General features: G+C 37.3%; 1 protein-coding gene across 1 annotated transcript in view; it reads right to left on the bottom strand.

Moving 5' to 3' along the window:
- Positions 1–17,027, bottom strand: part of LOC126150369 (Down syndrome cell adhesion molecule-like protein Dscam2) — a 174,095-nt gene that overhangs the window by 67,432 nt on the left and 89,636 nt on the right. The window contains exon 9 of the mRNA XM_049915873.1: positions 7,104–7,372. Coding sequence (XP_049771830.1) covers positions 7,104–7,372 — 269 coding nt within the window. The remainder of the gene's footprint in view (positions 1–7,103; positions 7,373–17,027) is intronic.

Here is a 17,027-nt window from a genome sequence, read left to right as displayed (position 1 = left end):
TAAAATACAAAATTTGGGTGTCGAAAAGAAAAAAAGCAAAGTTATCAGATGATGATTTAGTCAAAACCAAATGGGATACACCCTTTGCTCTTATCATTCAGCACACAAAGAGGGAATTTGTAGGTATTATAAGAAAAGTGTTAGCCCTAACTGTGTCATTTCACAATATCCCTTACCAAATAGCGGAGATGCTGAGTCGCAGATAAGTACAACAAAAAGACTCTCAGGATTATAGCTTTCACCAGTTAAGGCCTTCATCAACAATACACACATGCGCACGCACGCACGCACACACACACACACACACACACACACATACACACACAAACGCAAATGCAACTCATACACACGACTGCAGTCTCAGGCAACTGAAATGCCATTCTGTGTGTGTGTGTGTGTGTGTGTGTGTGTGTGTGTGTGTGTGCGTGTGTGTGTGTGTGTGCACACGTGCATATGTCTATCATTGAAAAAGGCCTAAAGGTCAAAAGCTATAACTGTGAGAGTTTTTTATCTGCAACTCAGTACCGTCACTATATGGTGAGAAGCAACTTTACTTCTCATGATGTTGTTACATTCCATCCTGGATTTTCTATTGTTTGATTTATCACTTACCAAAGACAGATGAGCTAGGAGGAGAAAAGAATTCTATAAATGTGTCTTATAGAGTGCCTCGTAACAACGAGGAATGGATGAGCCATCTCACGATTTGCAAACCATTGTAACTCCTTGGGGCTTGTACAAGCTAATTAGACTTGCTTCTGGAATTGCATGTGTAAGCAAACATGGATACTATTTGTAGTAATCTGCACATTACTACACCTTGGTGCCACTACTGCAGTGTGCAGAACACATCTGAGTGTTGTGCTGTTCAGCTGGTCCAGGCCCCTAGCAGAGGCTGCTGACAGTGGACATCACCTCAGCAACTGGTAGCCAGCAACCTCTCACTGGCAAATGCTCTTTACATTGCCATACAGTGGCTCCAGCCAGTAATCCTGAACATGTCATTAAACTTTATTGTACTACCATATTGAATTGTGTACAGGGTCAGAACACTATTCATGTTGTTAAGAAAACATTTTGGTATCTTCATGATGCTATCATCATAAGCATCTCCCTAGCAGAGCAGTTGTTCTGTTTAGTTGTATAACTGAAAGGTATTACAAAGTAGAACTAATATTTGAAAATTATAAAAAGTTAGTTTTTCAAAATAAGGTGGAATGTTGTGATCACATTGATAAAATGAGTTGAACACTACCAATGGAAAAGAAGTAGTTTTACAGAAAGACATAAAGCCAACAATCCAAATTCATACATTTGTCATTTCATAGTACCATGAATTTCTGTGAGAATTTATTACCACACCTGTCTAAGGACTTAAGTTTCGGCATTCATGCACCAACAATCTGAAGTTTGAATGGTGTGCAAAATGGAACAAAGCTTTCAAAGAAGCCAAATGTATGTTTCTGTCACAAAACATTTTGTGTTATTGTGATCCAAATTTCCACTAGTTTTAGCTTGTGATGCTTCTAAGTCAGACATAGGTGCAGTGCATGTCTTTCTCATGTTTTTCGTGTTAGAATGGTAAGACATTCTCAATGTTTGCTACTTCGACCGGGAGCAAAGAAGAATAAAATTATATATCTTCGATAAGAAGGATATAGCCACTGTATGAAGTCTAAAAAAGTATGCTCTGCTCTAGAAACAACACCTTACTTTCATAGTACATCATAAACCATTCATCTATAATTTCAGTTACAGAGTTTTGCTGCCTTCCATTTGTAATAGCCGACTGCAAAAGTGGGCTTGAATTTTAATGTCCATGTGATAATGATTTTAAATATGGTAAAACTGATAATCGTGGTAATGCTGGCATTTTATCAAGATTGTTATGACCTAGACAGATTGAACCAATTGTGCTGTATATGTAAATTTTCTCATGGCTTATAGGGTCCTTATTACAGCAAAAGAAACTTCCAAGGGGCCTGCCACAGATAGTATGTTATCTGTTTTCATGATTTTTGTCAAAAATAACCAATGATCAAACAATATACCAGACATTCTCAAAGAGTATTCAATGCATTGTAATGTTGACTCTACTGATCACAAATGTACTGTTAAGAAGTAGAGACTTTCAATTTCAAACAGTTTAAGACCCAGTGGTGGATACACAAAAACCTCAAGGAGGAGATGGTAAAGGTATCTAGAGCTACCTTTACTTTATACACATATACACGACAATGCCACCTTATGATATAAGAAAGGGTGAACAGATACCAACTGTGAAAGTGACAAGCCAATATGTACCTTACGACATATAATATAAGGGCGAGTTTCCAATGATGATGTTTGTAGAACTTTTATTGTCGGTTCCATTCCTTTCTAGTGCATTCGATAGAGGGCCTATATAGTAACAGTGCATTTTTAGGAATCTTCTCAAAAGTCACTACTACCAGAAATATATGCATCAATAGTTCCCATACCTAACTCATATTATGAGTTAGGTATGGGAAACTATTGCTACCTTATTAGTAAAAATATGGTTACAAGTCTGTTACAAGACTCATTACAATATATTGTTACAAATATGTTTACTGAGAAATTACTATGAATTACTATTATTAATACTTCACAATTAACAGATCATTCTCACTCTTGACTAATCTTCACACTTGCACTTGCAACTAGGACGTTTTACTTATTCATTCTTCAGTCTTAATATTTCTGCTTCTGAATGTAAACTAGCTTCCTATTCAGCGAATAGTCCGTATTTATAATGCTATGTATTGAAGGTTCTCTTTACAAGAAAACAGTAGAATATTCATGACTTTTCTCGAACAAATTCCAGACAGAATAACGTATCAAGATCACTAGAATGGCCGCGACTTTTCTTTTAAATATGTGTTAGCTATCTATGTGCTAGACAGAAATGTATAAAACATGATGACACATACACGCGTGCTACAACTACTTGATAACTCGATTCAATCGATTCGACTGATGAACGAAATGAACAATTAGCGTGCGGCCTGACTGGTGGGGGTGGTGCGGGTGGCAATGCGGGCGGTCCCACATAGGGGGGGCGCGCACCCCCATATCTATCTGCCATTGCTAAGACATCAGATTTTAAAAGAAATATGCACAGGCCACTTGGGTATCACTAAAACCAAGTCTGATGCTCGAAGATTTGTATGGTGGCCTGGACTGAAAAAAGAAATACAGAAAGAGACTCTGCTTGAAATGGATGTTATGGGTTTGGTAACATACCAGCAAAGGCTCATTACATTTGGGAATGGTTTAGATAGCCATGGGAGATACTTCACATCAATTTTGTGGAGTTTTCCAAGCTGATGTATCTCAATGTAGTGGGTGCCCACGGCAAGTGGTCAGAAGTAACCAAGATGTCCTCTGCAATCACTTCTATCTAAGTGTATACATTAATCCCTTTACCTGCCAAGTTTGGATGTGACCCAAATGACCGTGTCTGACAATGGACCATAGTAAATAAAGGCTTTGCATCTTTTTGTGTAAGAAATAACCATTGCGCCTTACCATCCTGATTCATATGGTCAAGTTGATTACGAAGTGTGAAGTTATAGTATGCACTGAAAGCATAACACATTGTAACACTACACACACTATCAGCTGACAGCAGGACCACGGTGTTGAAGCTTAGTTTCCATTTTGTCTAATGCTACTTCTATGCCTAGAAAACTGAGTCTGCGTCCCTCCATAATGCAAGAATGGAAAGTCCAGAGTAGAATAGCAACAAGGATAGATTGCTACTCACCACGTAGAGGAGGTGCTGAGTCACAGGAAGGCACAATGAAAGAGACTGTTAAATGTTAAGCTTTTGGACAAAGTCTTCTTCTAGAATGGGAAATACACACACATTCACACAAGCACAATTCACATGCACATGGCCACTTTCTCCAAGCACTTGGATCCAAATGCGACTGCATCTGACATGAGCAGCAGTCTGCTGGATTGGGTGGTGGAGGTAAGGATGAGGCAAGGGGTGGGGAGGGGCAGTATGCTGTGCTGCCTGTGGGAGGATGCAGGGATGTAGTGAGGCCAGGATAGTGCTTTAGATGCAATATTGGGAGGCTTTACTAGCAGTGTTGTTATTCCTTCCATAATGAGTAAGGTATTGAGCTCAGAAAGAGGACAAGATGTAGTAAGTTTTTTAAGGAGAAATGTACAGTGTGAAGGTGTAATCTGAAATGGCAGAGATATTTAATAATTATTATGTACTTTCATTACATTTTTTTCCCAATTCCTTCTCTGTGTGATCTATGTAATCCTTCACTGTATAGAATGTATTGCTTAACAGATGCTTTTTAACTACCTTTTCAAATAAGTTGATTTTAATAATCCCATAAATCTCATAGGGGAGTTTGTTGCACAGTTTAATGCCTTATTTAAAAAAGTTGTTTTGAGTTTTATGAATTACTTAGGAATAAAGGAGATGACTCAATAAAATCAGAAGTGCTGCATTGTCGATAGGTACACACACAAAAGGTGTAGAGCTTGGCTCAGATGGCTCCATCCACACCTCACTTCACATCAGACCCAACAATCACCAACAGTTCATGCACTTTGACAGCTGCCACCCCTTCCACACCAAAAAATCCCTTCCATACAGTGTGGTCATCTGTGACAGATGCATCTGCTGCAATCAGAATTTCCTCGCACACTATGTTGATGGGCTCGTAAACGCCTTTGCACACAGGTAATACCCCTCAGACCTTATTCACAAACAGACCTTCAATGCCATATCCTCGAATAGACCTGATCCTCACATTCATCCCAAGAATCATCCACAAAGAAGTGCCCTGCTTGGTACTCGGTGCCACACCAGTCTGGAATAACTGAACCATGTCCTTCATCAGAGCTTTGATTATCTATCATCATGCCTGAAATGAGTGACAACCTACTCAAGATACTTCCATCCCCTCCCAAAGTGGTGTTCCGCTGCCCACTCAACCTCCACAAAATTTTAGTCCATTCCTATGCCACTCCCTCCCCCAATCCCCTGCCACAGGGATCATTCCCATGTGGAAGACATGCCCAATCTACCCAGCATCACTTACTCTGGTACTATCACAGGCTTATCCTACCCCATCAGGGGCTGGGCCACCTGTGAAAGCAGCCAAGTTATATACCAGCTTTGCTGCAACCACTGCACAGCATTTTACATTGGTATGACAAGCAACCAGCCGTCAACTAGAATAAATGGCCACTGCCAAACTGTTGCAAAAAACAAGGTGAACCACTCAGTGGCACAACAAACAAAGCACAACATGGGAGATTTCAATGGCTGCGTGGCAACCTGTGCCATCTGGATCTTCCCCACCATCACCAGCTTTTCTGAGCTACACAGATGGGGAGCTATCTCTGCAGAATATTTTTCATTATAATAACCTTCCTGGTCTAAGCCTAAGGTAACTCATCGGCCCCCACCTCCACCCGACATTTTGTGTGTGTGTGTGTGTGTGTGTGTGTGTGTGTGTGTGTGTGTGTTTGTGTGGGTGGGTGGGTGGGTGGGTGGGTGCGTGGGTGGGTGGGTGCGTGGGTGGGTGGGTGGGTGGGTGGGTGTGTACACGAATATCCTACCCTCTGCCCCAGTACATCTGCCCAAAGCTAAGTAGCTAAGTGTGTGCTGTTATCTCACGCCCTAGTCTAGGAAATCACGTCATCTGCCAGCTACCCCCTCTATTTGCGCCAATAGCTATCCCACAGATGGCTCCCAACTCTCCTAAAAGCCGCTACATGCTGCTCCCCAACCTCATTTCCTGCCTCCTGCCTCTCTCTATCCCTCATCCCACCCCACCACACCCCACCCCACCTCACTCCAGTACACTCACTGGGGGCAGGAAAGAGCTGGCAGTCAACTGAGCACAATGAAGGGAGCCAGGCATGTGCATATGACTGAGCAAGTGTGAGTGTGTTTTTGTGCATGTTTTTCTCACAACCTTGAAAAAGGTAGTATGTTCCAAAAGCTAGCCAAGATCGGTACCTTTTGTTTGTGTACCTATTGACGATGCAACATTTCTGCCTTTCAGTGAGTCATCTCCTTTATTCCTAAATAATTCGCAATTCCCAACCAGAACTTTTCATACATTCTTTTGAGTTTTATGTTTATTGTTTTGTGGTAAATGAAAATTCAGTCTGTATGGGCAGAGCTGTTTGTGCAGTGATTACCAAGTTTGTGTGCAAAGACTACTCACCTGAAATACTTGCAATCTCAAATGTTTGAACAGATCTTTACAGTGAGCCTGATTACTATTATTCTATCATGGATTTTCCATAGTTTGATTACTATTTTTGGTTGATATTCTTAAGGCCCTTTTCTATACTTCAAAAGCTGTATTCATATTTTGTGCCTTTTTTCCCCAAAAAAGAATTCCTTGGCTGAAAATTGTAGGCCTAACTAAATGACACTGGCTGTTATATATTGATGACTTTCTGTTTCTAATATCTATGTGTATTCACATCATTTCAACTAAGAATCAATTTTCATTCAAAAAAATTTGTTTCTGTTACACAATCCATGAGGATCTGTTGAAGGGAAATTAGTGCATTTATTTTTTTGTAAAAATGTACCTTGTGTTTTTGGTTTTCTAACATACTTGAGTATGTTTATAATGAATCTATGAAACAAGAAGTACATCTGTGTATCTTTAATAATATAATATTATATTCTGCTGACAGAAATATTATGTGGTGAGTGAATGCTGTGGACAGGTTTTTTATCTGACTTTGGGGTATGGCCAATGGATCATAGGGTTTAGAGTATGAGTAGCTTAAGGCTAAATTTTAAAAAAAAACTGAATAGATGCCATTTTGCAAATTTGGGAAAGGGCACATATATCTTGTGTCAAAATAAGAACGAAACTTCGGTACTAATTGAGTAAATTATTCTCAAGAGTATATATACATCAGTGTAGGCTTATATAGCACTACATATGATTTATCCTAGTCAACTAATATCTCATGAGTGTGATTTAAACAGTGAATTTTTATTTTGTTTCTCAACATTATTCTTTTGTTCTTTATACCTAATTCTGTAACACAACAATATGTAACAGCATAAGTATACTTACTTCTTCCTCCAATAGTATTGTGGAGCAGGCTGACCAACAGCCAGACATGACAGTTTTAAATCTTCATGTAGAACTCCAACAACATGCTGGCTAAATGGAGCAATTTGTGCTGGGGCATGCTCAGTTGTTGCTTGCACCACATGCCTTGATTCTGCTCCTTCTCCTACTGCTGTGAAGGCTGTTACCCAGAACTCATATCGGTTGTGTGTCTCCAAGTATGAAATAGTATAGTATGTCTGCTCACTGGGAATATCAAATTGATCTGCATCCTGAAGGAAACGAAATTAATTACAACACAACACAACACTTTACTGCTGTATTTATACACCTACAATAAGTATAATGAAAAATTTCTCTGAATCATAGTGATAAGATCATTTCCACTTATACAAAAAAGCAATACAAATCATCTTTACAAAGGAAGAATGCAAGCTAATTTGCAAAATAGTATAACAGAACTACTACATCATATTCATATTTATCTGACAAAAATACTAACTGCTCAATTTTTTATTTACTGTCATAATAAGTGTTTGACTTATTTGGGAAAAAATTGTCCACCACAAAAAGAAAGACAAATCATATAAAATATATTTCTGAATCAAATGAATTACTGCAGTTTACACAGTAGATAACATTCAGTGAAAACCTTATTATTAAATCAAAATACACTATTTTAGAACACAACTTCAATGTCAAGGACACCTTAAAGTAGTTTCATAAGTAACACAGTACTCCCTTTCACAGTCTGGAATGAGCTGTGCTGATGAAGTCCCTCTTTTGCAACTCTGTAGTGAAAATGACTGTTTAGAAATTGTAGTGTTTCATTTGTGTTGTTAACGGTGTAGATGTGAGAAAGGGCAGAATGAAATTATACTCAATTAACTGATCACTGCTGTTAGAAAAGAATCAGAATTGTCTCCATGTAAAAAGCTCCATTTACAGATCAGGACCAATAGAGTCTTTTGCCTTCTTTTCATCATAAAAATGGGTGGTCCATAGTTCAACTTTGAATACTAGCATAAACTTAATGTTAAAGTATTTCTACTGCTAGAGTTTATAACTGATAAAAGACTGTTTGTCACTGAATCTCCTCAGTTTAACAAGTTTCCTTGGGATATGATAGTTGCTCAAAGACTAAATGATAATGGAAAATAAATGTATCCAAGAATGTGGGAAAGGAACATTATATTTGAACAGAGCACTAGTGGAATACAGTCCAGGCAATTATTCAAGTCATTATGGTTGGAGGAAGAATGACTTTTTGAACTGAATGCTCAGCCATTAGATTGTGTTTCACTTGCTGAAACCATTGCCTGTTGTTTTGAGCATTATATGAAGTTCAGAGACACTGCAGATATGCCAGAATGGAATGTTACAGTTAACTGAACTTCAATGCAGACATATTTTGGACTTAAAAACAAGATGAAATGTTCTTTTGAAGAATTTGACAATAATTTGTGTAAAAGATGTTGCTTGTATGTCACACAGTTGTCAGATGGTGCACAGGCTGTCTCCAGACGACAACATCATACTGATCCAGCTAGACTGTTATCATACAGAATTCATAGCATAGTTTAAAACCATTGTTGGAACCAGATTGTCAGCTATGACCATTAAGGACTGGGAAACATCAGTAAATAAAATCTGCTGCTCATCACACTTCTTCTTTCACCTCATCACGGTGGTTTAGTGAGGGATGGAACTAAAGAAATGAACAGCACAGTTTAATGAAAATATTACATTCCACTGTACAGCAACAACAACAACAACAACAACAACTAATAATAATAATAATAATAATGGACAGCATATAGTCATACAAACATACTTGTGCCATTACAAGTGACAAAGATCACTTAGTGGAAAACAGTACACAGAGAGGGTATTTGGCATACATATGTATGTGAATGATCATAACTGAGAGCACTAACAGATTCAATCTTTTTATCAATTTAAAAGGTCCACTGATGGAGCCTTACATAACTATCATTATTTTCAATCTTAATGTGCCAACACAGAACAGTTATCCGTCAGTTACAAGAGGCTAATGAAACATAGATCCAAAGCTGGCCAACTTAATGTTATGGTTCCATAACCCTAAAATTTCATGTGGATCAGAAATATTGTGCAATGAAGAGATAGCATTATTTAACACAAGGGACTAGCTCTAATCAAGACCTAAATATTCATTATAAACAGTACTGAAAAATTCCTCAGCATGTGAAAGGCAAAATCCATGTATTATGCACAAAAAATTGAAACTTCAATTAAAAGGCAAGGACAGTTTGGAGCTTTATTTGACACGAAATGAAAAAAACTTGGTGAGGTAAATGACACTGAAGTCGCAAATGACAGTAGCAGTGAAACATATGACATGAAACTCAAATCACTGGCTTCTAAGCTCAATGGTAGCTGAAAGCATAGAGACAGAAAATCATCCACTGAAAGCATGCTCACTAAACTGCCTTAGACAGGCAATACACACAGTGTGAATAGACACATTATTTTTCCAAATCACCTGTTATAGAGATCACAAAAATCATCAGGTGACTAAAAAAATGTTATCATTTGATGAGCCACGGGGTATTTTCTGAAAGACTGAAGTACACAATAGTAACAGCAATATACAAAGAGAGAGATAAGCCATTGATCTGTAATTACATACTGATCTACCCTTCTCCTGAGTTCTCAAGTGTTTTACTTTAAAAGTAGCTTATAATGTAACACTGAACCATATTTCCGAAAATAACCATTTAATAACAGCTCAGTTTAGCTTTTATAAAGTTCTTTTTACTTATAATGCAATATATATTATTCACAAACTCAATTCTAGCAGAACTAAACAAAAAAGTTTCCCCTTGAAGTCTTTGACTGTACACCATAAAATTCTGCTGAGGAAACTAAAATGGTATGGTACTAAAGGTCATCCTCTTGCACAGATGGAGTACATCTTACCACAGAAAACAGAATGTCACTTTAGCAAATGATAAGCCATGAATAAGTTTAAGTTCCAAGTGGAGGGTACATTAAATATGGTGTGCTGCAAGGTTTGGTTCTTGGTCTGCTCCTATTCATGGTCTTCATAAATTATTTACCAGGGACAGCAGAGGACATAATAAAGGTGGTGGTGTTAGCATTTACTTGAGAAAATATAAGTGTATAACCTCCACAGAAAAATTGCTTTGGGTGAACAAGTTTTGTGGTGACAAAGATTTCCAAATTACAATTCTCACATTCACATTTTGCATTGACTCTTTCTTTGTTATAGGTATACATAGATCTCCTAGTGGAATTTTGACACTTTCCTGATGGAGTTTTGAATAAATTAATGTGTTGTTGTTGTGGTCATCAGTCCTGAGACTGGTTTGATGCAGCTCTCCATGCTACTCTATCCTGTGTAAGCTTCTTCATCTCCCAGTACCTACTGCAACCTACATCCTTCTGAATCTGTTTAGTGCATTCATCTCTTGGTCTACCTCTATGATTTTTACCCTCCACGCTGCCCTCCAATACTAAATTGGTGATCCCTTGATGTCTCAGAACATGTCCTACCAACCGAACCCTTCTTCTAGTCAAGTTGTGCCACAAACTTCTCTTCTCCCCAATCCTATTCAATACCTCCTCATTAGTTATATGATCTACCCATCTGATCTTCAGCATTCTTCTGTAGCACCACGTTTCAAAAGCTTCTATTCTCTTCTTGTCCAAACTAGTTATCATCCATGTTTCACTTCCATACATGGCTACGCTCTATACAAATACTTTCAGAAATGACTTCCTGACACCTAAATCTATACTCGATGTTAACAAATTCTCTTCTTCAGAAACGCTTTCCATGCCATTGCCAGTCTACATTTTATATCCTCTCTACTTCAACCATCATCAGTTATTTTGCTCCCCAAATACCAAAACTCCTTTACTACTTTAAGTGTCTCATTTCCTAATCTAATTCCCTCAGCATCACCCGACTTAATTCGACTACATTCCATTATCCTCGTTTTGCTTTTGTTGATGTTTATATCCTCCTTTCATGACACTGTCCATTCCGTTCAACTGCTCTTCCAAGTCCTTTGTTGTCTCTGACAGAATTACAATGTCATTGGCGAACCTCAAAGTTTTTATTTCTTCTCCATGGATTTTAATACCTACTCTGAATTTTTCTTTTGTTTCCTTCACTGCTTGCTCAGTATACAGATTGAATAACATCGGGGATAGGCTACAACCCTGTCTCACTCCCTTCCCAACCACTGCTTCCCTTTCATGCCCCTCGACTCTTATAACTGCCATCTGCTTTCTGTACAAATTGTAAATAGCCTTTCGCTCCCTGTATTTTACCCCTGCCACCTTCAGAATTTGAAAGAGAGTATTCCAGTCAACATTGTCAAAAGCTTTCTCTAAGTCTACAAATGCTAGAAACGTAGGTTTGCCTTTCCTTAACCTAGCTTCTAAGATAAGTTGTACGGTCAGTATTGCCTCACGTGTTCCAATATTTCTATGGAATCCAAACTGATCTTCCCCAAGTTTGGCTTCTACCAGTTTTTCCATTCGTCTGTAAAGAACTTGCATTAGTATTTTGCATCTGTGACTTATTAAACTGATTGTTCGGTAATTTTCACATCTGTCAGCACCTGCTTTCTTTTGGATTGGAATTATTATATTATTCTTGAAGTCTGAGAATAAATTAATATCAGGTAGAAATATAAACCTTGTCACACTTGCAGATGTGAACATCAACAATACTTTACGTGACTGCCAGGAAGGCAAACATTTTACAGACTGTATTCTGTCTTATGGGGCTAGAGATCTGCTTGAACTAGTACCCACTAGAATAGATAACACACATGGCAGTTCAATAGATCATGTTATAATGAATTATGACCATATCATTTCAGCAGACATCGTAAGTGGTCACCTCTCAGACAAGCACAAGAGCATACTATCTGCAAACAACATTCCTAAGCTAAGACATAGTGTAAGTCATAAATCTTGAGAATCAGTTATTAGTATCATTGGGATCAGCAATAAATGGAACATGTTCTTAGAACTTTTGACTGGGCACATAATAACAGCATCTCATTAAAAAAGATGAGTATTGAAAAAAATCCACCTCTGAAATCAAAACCTGTGCCATTAGATGTTAAACCAAAAGATTTGTTTAAGAAAAAATGGAAAACATGCATAGTTTGCACAGACTGATTAACTCTTAACTACAAGAAGAACTCTACAAATGGTTCAAATACCACTACCACATGAGATTAAAAGCGGGAAGAGTTAGCTAACAGTTCAATGTTCAGACAATGTTTCAAGGTCTTGCTGGTCAATTATAAATAAAATTAGACACAATGCAACAAAAACTGAAATTAATAATGTAGAACTGACTGTAAATAACGATAACTGGAGAATGGATTTTTACATAAATAAATTTTTTCTTCTGCTTATAGATGGAAAACAATCCACCTCTGCTTTAATGCCTTAACCATATGTGAAATTCTGTTTCACATAAAAATGCACATTTTGCTAATATTTTATGTAAGTAAATATTTTAAATAATTTTGCTAGGACATATAATTTCTCACTTTGTTAAAATATCTAAATTTAACAAAAATATTGGGCAGTTTCATATTTATGAGAATGCAGTTTGAATGAATTTCATTCATAAATGTTCTAAGGAGTCAGTGATGTTCACTACACTTACTGCCTCGCTATCTGGAAGGGAATTCCATTGCTTATGAAGTGGGTGGCTGACACAATGTACAAAACAGTCTTCAGTCATTGCCCTCAGATTGTATAAAGCAGATGTTTATACGGTATGGTATCTTAAGTGAAGTGACTGGCAATATGATGCCAAAGGTAAAGTGAAGCATACACTATTGTTTGTTAGTGACATCTTTAAAAGTGATGGAAGAATTCTGTTCTGTCGAAAATGTGGCATATCAGTCAATGCACACCAGTGACCTAAGTCTTGCAATATTTAGCAGGTAGTACCGTAAACATAGAGTGGCTGCTTCAAGTACAACTTCTAGACAATTTCTTTTATGTGAATCAGCTTCCTCTTCACACACCCTAGTTTCAAAAAGTTCAGAATATTATGCAGATTTATCCAATGAGCATGTAAAGAAATATCGGCATCAAATCATGTAACAATACATAGCATATTCAATTAATCTCTGCTGCTGTTATGGCCAAATGGCGTGAAATTTGGTAGTGTTTTACTCTTACTTATGAATACTGCTGCATACATGATGAAGGTAGCTGAAGTCCTTTCTGTAAAATGGTGGATTTCACTCTACGTGTAAAACTGCCATGGTAGAAGGGGAAGTAAACATTAGTGAAATTGAAAATGTGTATGCCAATGTCATTCTGTTGATGAAATATGTAAGATTATCATCATGTGGTGTTGAAAGTTTCTTCTCCGAGCATCATACAGTGTTTTAAGACAACTGACATTGGTTTGTGGTGGAAAACTTGGAGATAGTTTTTGTTATTCACTGTAACAGCTCATTGTTTCAATCCAGCACTGTGTCAGCATGACTGATATTTTAACAAACATATTTACGGTTTTGTAACATTTACACAAAATATTTCTGCACTTTTATACAATTTTTTGTGTTCTTCCAACATAAAAATAAAATATTTGAAAGATTTTTTTGTACATAAAAATCTATTCCCTAGTGATGACATTTCCGATCCCCTTCCAGTTAGGAATATTTTTAATAATTACTTTATAGATTCTGTCAAAAACATGTCTACAGGAAACCAGATGCATAGCATACACTTGAGGCAACTAATGAACAGAATTGCAGTACACTACCTGCAGTGAGCACATTTGACATTCTGCAGGTTATTGACCACGTAAAAAAATAAACCAAACTAGTTAAACTCTTAGTTCATCTAATAAGCTGTGTTTTTGAAAACAGTATTTTCCCTGACAAGTTGAAACTGGCTGTAGCCAAACGCTTAGATAAAAAAGATGAAAGAAAGCATGTCCAGAACTACAGATCCATTGCCCTAACATCAACATTTAACAAACTGATGGACAACATAAGGCTAATGTTACAACAGTGCTGATATATTAGGTGATGTTCAGCATGGTTTCCGAAGAGATCAAAGTACAATGTGAGCAACAGTACAATTTGTCTACTACGTAATTGAAAAAAATAAATGAAAAGCCCCAAACAACAGAAGTGTTCCTGGATCTCTCGAAAGTTTTTGGTAGCGAACATCATGAGTTGCCCTAATCAAAAACTGTAATGACTGATGTAACTGGAAAACTCATGTAATCGCTGGAAATGTATTTAAAAGGTAGACAATAGTATAGAGAAATTATTTGGAGAAATACTGGAAAGGAGATGGCCAGGAATAAGAAATGTATGAGGGGCAGTCAAATGCAAACCAAACACACACCAAAATGGGACCACAGTGAAAGACCGAGACATTTCTCACCCAAACTGATGAAGTGTAGCCTTCTTCCAATCCACAGTGTGCAGGTGGGTTTTATTGTGCAGCAGGATGCTTCTGACTGACAACATTCCTGGATGTTTTGACTTTATGGTGCACTGTGGTTTCTGCAAAGTGTCTCCAAGTGCTGATGACTGATTGTAGTTCTACATTCAAGGAACTCAACAAGCCGACAACCCCTACAGTTGAAGAAGGAGGTCATCTTGACATTACCAGAACTTGCATGAAGAGCTTTGGATTTATTTGGCAGGGGACATGTGAAATGTTTCCACTGTAGACTTTGATATCTGCCCTTGGACTCTAAATGGTGGTACCACATAAGGTCTTTTCCTTCTTCAACTGTAGGGGCTCTTTGCTCATCAATATCCTCGATCGTGGAACCATATTCATTCTGCAGTGCTTTGAGAACACTGCAAGGAATCTGCAAAGCGCCATAAAGTCAAAATGCTGAGGAATGTTGCCAAACGGAAGAATCCTGTTGCACAATAACACCCATCCTTACACTGCCAGTTGGACAAAGACTACACTTCAGTGATTTGGTTGGGAAAGATTGCAACACTCTCCGTACAGCTCAGATCCTTCGCCATGTGATTTTCACATCTCTCGCAACCTGAAGTAAGAAGTAACACATGCATGGTTGTCAGTTTCAGCAGGATGAAGAAGTGCAAGAGTGGGTATGTCAGCAGGCAACACCATTCTATGAACCACGAACTGATTATCTTGTCCCCCAGTGGGATTGCTTTTGAATGGAACCATTCGATGTTCCTGATGTGGTGGGTGTTTGGTGTTATTTGACTGCCCCTTACGCATTTTAGAGTTACTCAGGTCTGCTCCTCTTTATACGTTATGTAAATGATTTCCCAAGTTCTGTAGATAGTAAAGATTTAATCACCATGTATACTATTCACACATCTGGTGTCTATCATGCAGACAGTAAGCTCAGCCTATTTGAAGAGATTCAAAACATTATTGAAAAGGCTAGAGCTTACTTTGAAAGAGACAAAAGTAAACACAGAAAAAACAAATATTATTCGTTTAAAAAAATGATTCAAATATACAAAATATTGCAATTAATGAAATTCTGTCAAAAACCTGTTTGGAATGTAATGTTTTGGGTTTATACACAAATGTTGACCAGGTCTGCAAAAATACAGCACCCAGCCAACATTTACTAGGGAGATTATCACCATTCCTTAATTCTGAAACATTAAGGACAACATAGTTTGGATTAGTATGCCCTTTCTTGTCTTATGGAATAGTACTGAGGAATGAGATTTGCCACATTAATATGAAAACAGTGTCCACAATATAGAAAAGTGCCTTGAGGATCGTAGCAACAGTAAAACAAAGAACATCTTGAAAAAGCCTCTTCACATGGGTCAATACTCTCACAGTTTATGTTATTCATATGCTGGGAGTCATTTTGCTAGTGAAAATAGATACTGAGGCAACAAATAAGAACACAGAAATTTACAAACATGATACAAGGCACAAAAAAGACTTTCACATGGTTAACATATGATTAACTTCAATAGCAGAAATCCCCTATGTCAAAGGAGCTGTTTTTGATAATTTTTTACTGAATAAAATTAAAATATTGACATGGATACTTTTAAAAAGTGACTCAAGCAGTGGCTTGTCCACAAATGCCCATGTAACTTGGCCTTAACATGAATAATAATGCAATAATTAATTTTGTTCCAGAAAAAAGTACAGTAATTGTTGCGTATTGTAAAGTAGTTGTAATTTAAAAAAATATATACATTGTTAACAATGGCATGCATATAAATTGTGTGTTACAAGCAGATAATAAATTGACTCTTTGAAAACTGTAATGTTTACAGATGACACAGTACACTGATAACAGGACCAAAAGCATCCCTACCAACACACATGAGAAAAATGAATGAATCATACCCCACAAACTGACAACACCTGAAAAAGGACCTCAGTACTCAGATATCAAATTGCTAAGAAGTCTACCTAAAACTTACATGACAGTGTACACGACACTAATTTTACAAAGAAACTCAAATACTATCTGGTGAAAAAGGAATTTTACAACCTTGAAGAGTAATTATCCCTTTAAATTAGTAGATATATATAGGTATATTTATATATATAGGTATATTTAATATATAGGTATATTTATAATCATCAGTTACATGAGAATGTAAGTAAAATGGTTAGGCAGTATATGATAATGAATGTTTTCTGTTTTTCAACAAGACTCTAGTAAGTTGTTGATATTTAGTTTTAATGTTGGATCTATTATGAAATTATCAATTCATGCAACTTCTGAGCCTTCTCAGTTGTTTTTCAAGCTGCAGTACTTTGTTATCTGAATTTTCCTTCTGGAGCACCCAGCAACTTTGTGTATACTACTTGCCTGTCATGCTGTCAAAGAGATCATACATGGCTGCCTCCCATGCAATATCATGTCCAGCATTGACAATTGTCAAT

The sequence above is a fragment of the Schistocerca cancellata genome, chromosome 2 (genome assembly GCF_023864275.1).
Source record: "Schistocerca cancellata isolate TAMUIC-IGC-003103 chromosome 2, iqSchCanc2.1, whole genome shotgun sequence".
Classification (NCBI taxonomy): Eukaryota; Metazoa; Arthropoda; class Insecta; order Orthoptera; family Acrididae; genus Schistocerca; species Schistocerca cancellata.
This window is presented reverse-complemented; position numbering and strand designations above follow the sequence as displayed.